General features: G+C 44.6%; 1 protein-coding gene across 1 annotated transcript in view; it reads left to right on the forward strand.

Moving 5' to 3' along the window:
• The window catches only part of INSIG1 (insulin induced gene 1), a 15,798-nt gene extending 11,305 nt beyond the window's left edge, over positions 1–4,493 (forward strand). The window contains exon 5 of the mRNA XM_019508145.1: positions 1,685–4,493. Coding sequence (XP_019363690.1) covers positions 1,685–1,714 — 30 coding nt within the window. The 3' untranslated portion in view covers positions 1,715–4,493. The remainder of the gene's footprint in view (positions 1–1,684) is intronic.
• The last annotated feature ends 7,204 nt before the right edge of the window (positions 4,494–11,697 follow it).

The following is an 11,697-nucleotide window of genomic DNA, read 5'->3' on the forward strand; positions in this document are numbered from 1 at the left end:
CCCCCCCCCCCCCCCCCAACAGTTGACCCAAACTCCAGCCCAAGTAATTTCCTGCCTCTTCTCTAAATCTTCAGTCAAGACCATTTGAAAACATCAAGCTGCTCTAACATCCAAAATATCTGAATAATGAACCGGCTAAACTAAACCTGAACAAACTGGTGGTGTGTTGGTTTCATTCTTGCAACAATGTGCTTCTACATCCAGGCAGTGAGGAACCTGGGGGTATTTGAAATAGTCACAGAAAGTTAGTAGTAAATGATGGAGATGGGGACACGCATGCCTGAGAGAGAGAGACTTGTAAATAGAGCCAAAGAACAGGCAAAGATCAGGCTACAACTCTGACAGTTCAGGTTCTACTCAGAGCTCAGGTGGCCGTGTTCGTTGCACCTCTCCAGACCTTAGCATGAAAAGGGGAATTCTGGCAAAGGGGAAGAAGCCACACTGGAAATGTTGGGTTTTTTGTTCATTTGTGTTTTGGGGGGTTTTTTTTGACTAAGATACTGTTTAACCTGCTGAAGAGGCCTACAATTCAAGTAATCAGTGCTGGACAGATTCGCTAATTGGATAATTTATACTATGTGCTAAGAGTTGTTTTAGTGAACATACATGTCAAAGCCTACTTCTCTTATTTTGGAAAATGGACGTGTATGTGTTGCCCTGTGTTGTTACTGTACTGTGCTTAAAGCATGGTGCAGTAACCACCCGTACTATGCTGTACGTGCAGGGCATGGTTAGTGCTTGGAGTATAACAGGCAGACCAAGGGAAGACAGTATATGGTCTCCAGCCACAGCCAGTGATGTCAAAGTTACTACCTCGCAAAAAATGACCTTTTCATTTGTTAAGTCAGTCTAATAAGGAGTTCGGGTTGTAGTTTACACTGGTAACTTAATATCAGTAATGAGATAAATACATTGGAATTATTTTAAAATTAAAAACACACTTGTTTATAAATTATTCTCTTGAAAGGAGAAGCACAGTGATGCATTAGTTTTTCACCCGCGAATTGCATCTGTCCAATCTGTTAAACTGATGGCTCCATTGGGAATGCTTCCATAGATGGAAGTGTGAAAAGCACCCCGGTTCAACAGCAAGTGCTTTTCTAAAGTCCATGGGTGCACTGGACTTAGGCACATTGTTAACTTTTCAGTAGAACTACTTTCCTGAATGTGGATGAATTTACAAATGTTCTGAAAGGAGGTCTGCATGACCAGCTATAATGTTATATTAACTGAATTCAGTATTTTATTTTTAAAATTAATTATTTACGGGTCAGGATTCTGAAGAATTATTCTTAACAATTGCTTGGGAGGCTTACTGTAAATGCTATATAATATCCATTTTTGTGAGTGTTAATCCATGGCTCTTACCAATTGTCTTTTGAAAAGGAAAAAAAGAAATATCCTCCTTGTTTATCAGATTTAAGTGAGGCACAGAGGTGAAATAGCTTGTCCAAGGTTGGACAGCACATACCTGGCAGAGTTCAGATTAGAATCCAACTCCTTCTAGATCTACAGCCAGTGACTCTTACATTGGAGCAAGCTTGTTCAAGTTATTTCAGTATTATTCCAAGACTGGAAAGCTTTAAGGTGGTAATCTGTCTCTGAGTACATAAGTCATGTGACACAGAAATGCAGTGTTGCATACTGTATTATATTAATCTCTTTGGGTTTTGTTTAACCACAGGGTATTCCTGAGAAACCACACAATGACTAACTCACTGGAGCAAAAGACATGGTGCCAGTGTGGAGGAAAGAAAAAGAAGATGTGTTCCTGTTTCGAACTGCGGATTATTTTTTTTCTAAATAATCTATGGGCTCACTGCACAAATGACTTGTGAAAAATATTAATCTCATTTTTAGAATAGCCAAGTGAAATTAACTGCCTATCTTGAAATCTTTCCTTGATTTACTGTATAAGCATTTGCGCCTGGCTGTTCTCTGGAAGAATGTAATGCCACGTTTTATGCAGCAGTTCAGGCTACATGGCAGTTTTCCAAGTACTAGATTGCAATTTAAGTTATTAAAGCAGCTGCCATATTTCAAAGCCTTGAAACTAAAATTTAATTACAAGCTCTTGTACCAGTGCCCAAAGGAAGTAGATTGATGGTGCTTAACAAAGATGAAGTATGGTTTTAATAGGAATAGTATTTATCCAAATCTTTTTTAAAATAGGGTTGTTTAAAAATAGGGTTACTTAAAAATAAGTGATCAAAACAACAAGATTTAAAAGCTAAGTGCTTTTAGAAGTTTTATATGAAGGAATCATGACCTTATTTGTAATGCTGCATGAAGATTTTGAAGTCACTTACAGAAGGGGTCAGTATTCTGACCCCAGTTCTATAAAGGTTCTTGGGCATATGCCTAGGTTTTTAAGTGAGTATTGCTTAAATTTGGGCATATACTTTGGTATTTTAATAAATCAGAGCCCTAGAAATGCCAAGCATCTTCAGTAGCCCTGAAATGGGTGGAAACTGCACATGCTCATTGTAATTTAACCTGGCCCTAACTCCCACTAATAGTCCGACTTATTTTCATTTTCTTGAAAGTGAAATGAGGCCCTGCAATGGGCATTATTGTGCTTCACTTTTAGTCAGACTTTTGACTGAATTCAGTGGAGTTAGAAGCAGGTCTGGAATGTAATAACTTGTTATATTACAAGTTAGCCAGAGTTACTAGCTTGACTCGCAGTTAAGTTTCTGACCAGAGATCACTGCTTTTTTTTGTTTTTGTTTTTTACAACCCTATGGAGCTTGCAATCTGTGATTGCCTTGTAAAAAGAAAAGTGATTAAGTCACTACATTAAACATTTGTTGTTTCTAAATATTTAGTTTTGGTGAGCACAATGTATTCATTTAATAGCTTAGACCACAATAGACCTAAATAGCAAGTATTAGGTCTTAAAATTAAAGTGCAATGTACAGTAAAATCTGAGCCTTGTATTCTCTTCAATATTCATTGTTTCTTATGAGTGATTAAAGAGAAAAGGGTTCCAAGTTCATTTCAATGCTGCATGGAGTCAAAATGGAGCAATAATTTATTTAACTAGTAAAGGTAGTTTTATTGTACCTTCTATCAAACCCACATTTTTAGAAATACTCCAGTTTTGTGGTTATGGTGTGCTTGTAAACTTTTATGAACTTGCCTTTTGTATTATGCAATTTTTTGTTCATTTCCAATTTTATGTGGTTTCAGATTTAGTCAGTAGCATCTCCTTGGAGGTTGTCCTGTCAGACATTGTGAATAAATAGTAGTGTTTTGGGCTTCATTTCCTTTTTGAAGGAAATCCTATAAACACTTCCAGTTCAGACTTCTAAATCCTGAACTGACTTTTTTGTAAGGGGGTTGCGGGGAACAACTTGAACAGCAAAGTTGCCTTTACCTCACCACCATGGCTAGCTTAAAAACTGAGCCCAATTCTGATCTCACTGGGCACATCTACATATGATGCCATGATGATGTAGAGCTGATGGTCACAAACTGATGCCATAGTGATGTGCTCCCTGTTATGTGTCGCTATGGCAACATCATGCCTAAAAATAATGGTGCATGGCACAGTATGGGGTGTTACTGCACTGTCTTGGAAGTACTAAATGATGGCACAGTAACATCATCGCCATAGCGAAATGTGTAGACATGCCCACTGAGTGTAAATATGGAATAACTGCATTGGTGAGAAGGCCTACTGCAAGTGTTTAGGGCTGGATCCTATTCCACCTGTTGGACATGCAAGAAGAATTCCATCCCATCCTGAAACGTCCCTGAAAAGAAATGCTGTGTCCCAAGTGTGTAAACACTATGCAGCCACTGTGTACAAATATCTGCTGCTGGTGATTCTGCGTGGCTCCACTACAGCAGCCCTGTGATCACAGTGTGAAGTACACCCTGGAAGGGTACTAACTGCTAAGTAGGCTGCCATAGCTGGTTAAACATGAGTGCAGGCAGAGTGGAGGGCTGTTGCCACAGAGGGGCTTCCAGTAGGTACCAGAGTTCTGCTTGCAAAACTTTAGTGGTGCAGGCTGTACCTTGGCCTTAAAGCTAAGGTGAAGGTTCAGTATACAAGTACATATGTTTGCAATTTTTCCTGGGACTTGATAAGAATGGAATCAGGTTGTACTGAGACAACCCAAATGCCCTTGGATGCCTAAAAGGTGGAAAAGAGTCTGGCCCATATTCTATCATTAAGATCAGTGCGGCTATTCTGAGAAACTTGCATGCATTCGTAAGTTCACAAGATCAGGATTGGACCAGTTTGTCTAGTAAAATGGCTAATATTAAGTGGTTACCAGTATCAATTCCCACAAAATGCAATTAAACATGACAATGAAGTGTAAATATATTAGATTTGAGAAAGTGAAAAGTATTTTAAAGTTTATTTTGAAAGACCTGAAGCTAACTCTGTTGTGTTAAAATAAAAAAAATCACATAGCCAAAAATTAAAAGTCAGAAGTTCAGTTTTGCCAATACTTGTAAGTATATGAACCAAAGTGATCAGTTTATAGAAGGGAAGGGGGGGAATTTGCACTATTCTGGATTTGAACACTTAGATTCTCATTCTTACTGACGTTTTCAGCAGTATGTTTGATTTTACTTTTTTTTTATTAAAGGTTTTAGACCAAATGTCTTGTTCTCTGGCTTTCCTTGAAGAGAGAGATTCTTGAATCTGGGGGCAACTAAGATCATTGGTGTAGTATTCAGTTATGCATTTTGGTTGGCAGAGAAGACTTGGAAAGCAACATCTCAAGTACAGCTTCTTAAAACTCAAAGTATCATTGAGGCATCCACCTGTATTAAAAATAAATTCTACCTGATTATAGTGGAAGGTTTTGGCATACAGTCTTTCCTAACTTGTGCAAAAATCAGTACGTTTTCCAACCTTTCTTGGCAGTTAACCTGTTTAGCTGGTTTGTGATTTGAGTATTGAGCATTAGTAAGAGAAATCCACGTGTACATTCTTTATTTTCCTCCAGTATGCTATGTTTCATGAACTTAAAACTTCAAATATTATTAAAAAAAAAAACCTGTGTAGTTTTAAATCTTCCCTATTACATTGTTAGGAGAGCTTCTTAGTAGTCAGTTCTACAGAATAATCTAGCATGTCATAACAGCAAATTGACCTGCCTACAGCTTGCTCAAAACAGGGCTTATTGAAATAGTAAGGGTAGGAGAGTGTGACCTGGAGTTTGGTCATTTACCCCAAGACTGGGTAGGTCTTTCTGCAGGTCTAGAAAAGTAGCTCTGTTGCCTTTACAGCAGGGCTGTCCAACAGACAGCCTGCAAGCTACATGCAGCCCATGAGAGGTTAGCATGTGGCCCATGGACTGCCACTTGGCTGCTGTGGCCCCCATTGCTCCTGCTGCTGCAGAGGCCAGGGTCTCTGGGTTCCTCCTCCCTCATCTCACTGAAGGGTGTACAGAAGTTGCTTTTTCACACCATTTAAAGGGCTTTATTGCTATGACTTAACAAGTGCACAGCTTTACAGCACTTTAACCCTTGCATTAAAGGTATTAAATTTGAAGTACTATTTTACAGTGCCTTAGCAACCTACAGCACTTTAAATAACTTCTGTACACTGGTCAGAAAGTATGCTGTAAAGCATCTGCTGCCACCTATCTTGGAAGTGCAGGGAGGCTCGAAGCCCACTTCTCCACCCCCACCAAACACTGGCTAGACAGTATGTGGTGGCTGGGGGAGTCGACCTAGTGGTGCTGTGCATAAGGGGCCAGCCTGCCTGTGTGGCCTGGTGTCCTGTGCGCGGTGCGGGGGTTGCACTGGCCACAAGTTGACAGCCTTGCTTCACAGTATCGTGTTAATGCATCTTGGGCCGAGGGTAAGGTGCAGCTCAGGATCCTCGCCTAGATTACTGTTCTGTGGCAGTGACAAAATTGACTTTAGGCATGTGACTGTCCTGTGCCAAACTATCACAGTATACAGGAGAAATCCCTCAAAATTGTGCAAAGGTTGCTTTTAAAAGTATATTCCAGACACCATGAATCCTCATTTTCAAAGATGTGCTCTCCAAAATGTCTCGCATACATTTTTGAGACGTTTAAGTATGTTATTGCAGCCCTAAGCTTCCAGACTCCAGCTGCTTTCCAAGCTGTCCAAAATGGAAAAACCCACCTCAGTGCAACATGGGTGAGAAGCTGCCTCTGGCAAATGCTTCTCCTCCATGTTCTCACAGTGGAAGCTTTTATCATTGAATGTGCATGGTAACAAGAGGCTTTGTTTTCTTTCCAATCCTAGTTTGGCCTTGCGAAGTCCTGTTTAGAGGAGGACCCTGCCTCAGGCATAGCCACTCGCAACACTTTCCATAGTGTTCCGCTGGGGCTGTCTGAAAGCTCTGTAGTGCATGGATTTGTCTATTTGCAGCTTGAGACAAGGTCATACGACCTGTTCCCCTCCTTGGATTGCCTTACACAAAACATAAAAGGCGGAGATCCATTTTTGTTTAAAGAACCAGTACAAAATAATCTACAAATACACTATGAACACAGTAAAGAAAGGTTGAAATCTTAAATGGAAATGTTCAGCTGTGAGAAGCAGGATGACTTGGCCAACAAATGCATTAGAATGAACTATCCACTAGCCTACACCATCCTTGGTTAAAATTAGAGGAATTTGCAGGTGTTAAATTACTGACACAGAATCATAGAAAAATCAGAGTTGGAAGGGACCTCAGGAGGTCATCTAGTCCAACCCCCTGCTCAAGTAGGACCATCCCCAACTAGATTATCCCAGTCAAGGTTTTGTTTAGCCAGGTCTTAAAAACCCCCAAGGATGGACAGTCCACGACCTCTCCGGGTAACCCATTCCAGCGCTTTACTACCATCCTAGTGAGAAAATTCTTCCTAATATCTAACCTAAACTTCCCTTGCTGCAACTTGAGATCATTGCTCCTTGTTCTGTCATCTGCCAACACTGAGAACAGTTTAGCTCCATCCTCTTTCAAACCCCTCTTCAGGTAGTTGAAGGCTGTTACTAAGTCCCCTCTCAGTCATCTCTCTTCCAGGCTAAAGAAGCCCAGTTTCCTCAGCCCCTCAAAAGTCATATGCCCTAGCCCCTGAACCATTTTTGTTGCCCTCTGCTGGACTCTCCAATTTGTCCACATGCCTTCTGTAGTGGGGAGTCCAAAACTGAACACAGTACTCCAGATGTGGCTTCACCAATGCAGAATAGAGGGGAATAATTACTTCCCTTGCCCTACTAGCAACATTCCTACCAATACAGCCTAATTTACCATTACCCTTCTTGGCAACAAGGGGACACTTTTGGCTCATTCAGCTTGTTGTCCACTGTAACCCCCAGGTCTTTTTCTGCAGAGCTGCAGCCCAGACAGTCAGCCCCCAGCCTGTACCGGTGCATGGAATTGTTCCATTCTCAGTGCAGGACTTTGCACTTGTCCTTGGCCCATTTTCTGTTGACCCAATCCTCTAATTTGTCTAGGTCACTCTGAATCATAGCCCTACCCTCCAGCATATCTATTAGTCTCCCCAGCTTACTGTCATCTGCAGACTTGCTGAGGGTGCACTCTATGCCATCTTCCAGGTTGTTGATGAAGACATTAAACAAAACCGGCCCCAGAACTGACCCCTGGGCACTCCACTTGATACCGACTGCCAAGTAGACATTAAGCCATTGATTACTACCCTCTGAGCCCGATGTTCCAGCCAGTTTTCTATTTACCTTACAGTCCATTCATCTAGCCTATATTTCCTTAGCTTGCCTGCAAGAACATTGTGGAGGCCATATCCAAAGCCCTGCTAAAATCAAGGTATACCACCTCCACTGGTCTCCCTGCATCCACAGAGCCAGTCATCTCATCACAGAAGGCAATCAGGTTGGTCAGGCATGACTTGCCCCTGGTGAATCCATACTGACTGCTCATAATCACCTTTTTCTCCTCCAAGTGCTTAGAAATGGATTCCTTGAGGATCTGCTCTATGATTTTTTTCCAGGAACTGGAAAAAAGGTGAAGTTGACTGGTCTGTAGTTTCCTGGATCTTCCATTTTTCCCTTTCTTAAATATGGGCACTATGTCTGCCCTTTTCCAGTAATCCAGGACCTCTTCTGATAGCCATGGGTTTTCAAAGATGATGGCCAGTGGCTCTGCAATCGCATCAGCCAACTCCCTCAGTGCCCTCTGGTGCATCCCATCCATCCCCATGAACTTGTATATGTACAGCTTTTCTAAATAGTCCCTAACATGTTCTTTCACCACTATTGAGTGCTCACTTCCCCCCCAAGCTGTGCTGCCAGGTGCAGCAGTCTGGGAGCTGACCTTGCCTGTGAAGACTAAGGTGAAAAAGGTATTGAGCACTTCAGCCTTTTCTGCATCCTGTCACAAGGTTGCCTCCCCCATTCAGTAAGGGACCCACACTTTCCCTGATCCTCCTCTTGTTACGGACATACTTATAGAAACCCTTCTTGTTACCCTTTGCGTCCCTTGCAAGCTGCAACTCCAATTGTACTTTGGCCTTCCTGACTTCATCCCTGCATGTCCAAGCAGTAGTCTTATAACCCTCCCCAGTTGTTTGTCTAAGTTTCCACTTCTTATAAGCTTCCTTTTTGTGATTTAGTTTACTAAAGAGTCCCTTGCTAAACCAAACGGGTCTTCTGCCACACTTGCATAGTCTTCCTGCGCATTGGGGTGCTTTGTTCCTGTGCTCTCAGTAAGGCTTCTTTAAAGTACAGCCAGCTCTCCTGGACTCCTCTCGCCCTCAGACTGGCTTCCCAGGCGATCCTGCCCATGAGTTCCCTGAGCAAGTCAAAGTCTACTTTTCTGAAGTCCAGGGTCCCTACTCTGTTGCTCTCCTTCTTTCCTTTCCTCGGGATCCTGAACTCAGTCAAGAAGAGCAGGGCCCCTAGTTGGCCACTCCAGCACTTGCTCCAGGAATTTGTCCCCAACACTCTCCAAAAACATCCTGGCTTGCCTGCGCACTGCTGTCTTGCCCTGCCAGCAGATGTCAGGGTGATTGAAGTCCCCCATGAGAACCAGGGCTTGTGATTGGGAAACTTTCACTAGCTGTTCAAAGAAAGCTTCATCCACCACTTCCTCCTGGGCTGGTGGTCTATAGCAGACCCCCACCATGACATCACCCTTGTTGCTCTTTCCTCTGACCCTAAGCCTTTCGACAGTCCTACCTCCAGTTTCATACTGGAGCGCTGAGCAATATGGCTCTTTTAGATGAAGTGCAACTCCTCCTCCTCCTGTCCCCTGCCTGTCCTTCCTGAACAGTTTATACCCATCCATGACAGTGCTCCAGCCATGCGAGCTCCCAGCATGTCTCTGTTATTCCAGTCACGTCATACCTCCATGGCTGTGCAAGGACTTCCAGTTCTTCCTGCTTGTTTCCCAGGCTCCGTGCAATTATGTACAGGCAAATGAGGTAACTAGTAAATCGCCCTGATTTCTCAGGAAGAATGAGTACACCTCCCCTGTTGCCCCCTCCTGCTTGCTCTTCCTCCAGGTCACCCACTTCCCCACTTACCTCAGGGCTTTGGTCTCCGTCTCCTGGCAAACCTAGTTTAAAGGCCTCCTCGCTAGGTTAGTGAACCTGTCTGCGAAGATGCTCTTCCCTCTCTTCATCAGGCGGATCTAGGGTTACCATGCGTCCGAGTTTTCCCAGTCATGTCCTCTTTTTTGGACCCCTGTGCTGCATCTGGGTGGGTTTTTAAAATAAAAGCCAAATGTCCAGGTTTTCTGCTCTCTGAGTCTGGCTGCTCTGGGGTGGGAGCAGCAGGCAAGTCGATTGGATGTTGGGGGTCATGTGCTCCCCCCACGGGCCTGGTGCGCGGTGGTGGAAGAGAGAGAGAGAAAAAGAGTATGGGGGGTGCTGCAGGTCTGGAATGAGGGGCACAGGGGACGGGATGGGACGGGGGACTGTGGGTTGGGTGTGCAGGGGGCTGCAGGTCAGAAGTGAGGGGCACCAGCAAGGGCTGGGGGGCAGGAGACTACTGTTTGGGAGTGAGGGGTACTGGCAGGGCTGGATGGGGGATATGGCTTGTCAGTGAGGGGAAACAGGATGGACAGGGGCAGGGCACTGGCATGTCACTCTCCCCCCACCCCCTGGTGACAGGTGCCCTCTTTTTGGGCCCTGGAAATATGGTAACCCTAGGTGGATCCCATCTCTTCCCAGAAATCTGTCGTCTTGGAACGTCATTCTGGGGTCAAAGAAGCCAAAGGCCTGCTAGCAACACCACCTGCACAGCCAGGCATTTGTCTTCAGGATGCAGCCACTCCTGCCGGAGCCCTTTCCCTTGACTGGAAGGATTGAAGGGAACACCACCTGAGCCCCCTTCCCCTTCACCCTTGCGCCCAGAGCCCTGTAGTCACTTCTGATCCACTCAGCGTCTCCCCTGGCTTTATCACTGGTGCCCACATGGATGAGCATCATGGGGCAGTAGTCAGAGGGTCAGATGAGTCAGTAATCCCCCCGTGATATCTTGGATCTGGGCTCCAGGCAAGCAGCAGACTTTCTGAGACAGCAGGTCAGGTTGGCAAATGGATCCTGCAGAAAGGGGTCTCCAACCACCACCACCCGTCACTTATTCTTGGTGGTGGTCGTCTCGATCCTTCCCACCTTGGGGAGGCCTGGCCTGTCCTCCTCCACCAGTGGAACATGCTCCTCCCTCCCTGCTGCTAGGTCTCCGTATCTGTTCTCCAGATGAAGTGCTGCAGGTGGAAATGAAGATTTCTGCTTGCTGCCAGAGGACACGAGCTTCCAGCTTCCAGCTTCCTGAGAGTCCATGTCCTCTCCCTTCTCTAGTGCTGCCTCTGGCAGTCCTTCCTCCGCAGTCCCGGAGGTCTCCTCCAGCATCGAATCAATGAACTCCTCATGGCAGAGGATGCTTCAGAGCCTCATCACCTCCTCCTGTAGCTCTCCCGCCTGTTCCCTGAGAGAGGCCACCAGGAGGCACCGCTCACATTGCACTCCCCAACCTGGCCGTCACTGGAAGGAACCTGCAAACCGCAGTCCCCGCAGCGCCAGACCAGGACTTAGGTAGAAGTCTCGATGGTGAGCGGTCTTCCCTGGACAGAAACCTCTCAGGTGCAAGCAGAAGCAGTGGTAATGGCAGTGGCTCCGGCATTGCAATGTCCTCCAGCCATTTCCCTGGGTCTCTTAATCTGCCTCTTCTCTTTTACTGCCCTTCTTCCAAACACACCTTCCCTAGTGAACTCACCTGGAGCTGGCCTGTTTACTGCTTTTTGGCCCCAAAGGGTTCCTTTTTCCCTGCTTCCCCACCAAGCTAAAAGAGTCTCCCTTTAAAGAGGCCAGCAGCAAACTGACCTGCAAATTGACCAGTGAACTGTTTGGAGGAAGGCACCTCTACCATACCCAAAATACAACAAAAATATATTGAAAAGAATAATTATGTTTTCAAAAGTCTTGGTTACATCTTCCTATACATGAAATATTCTCAAAATTTCATGAGCATGAAGCTTACTGTTATAAATTAGGCTTCTTGAATAAAAAAAGTGCCTGAAACACCCTCGTGTCTGATAAGAAAAATCAAGGGCTTCATCATGCAAACACTTCTGTGAAATGCTTGCCCCCAAAAGTAGTCTTAACTGAAGTCAGTGGGACACAGGGACTGTTTTCAGTAGGTGTTTGCAGAAGTCCTAGGCATGGAAAAGTACTGGTTGATGCAAAAGAATAAGAGATGCAAGTTCCCCCCACATCTTAGTGTCATCAGCAA

Source organism: Gavialis gangeticus, unplaced genomic scaffold (genome assembly GCF_001723915.1).
Source record: "Gavialis gangeticus isolate Ggan-Ray unplaced genomic scaffold, GavGan_comp1, whole genome shotgun sequence".
Classification (NCBI taxonomy): domain Eukaryota; kingdom Metazoa; phylum Chordata; order Crocodylia; family Gavialidae; genus Gavialis; species Gavialis gangeticus.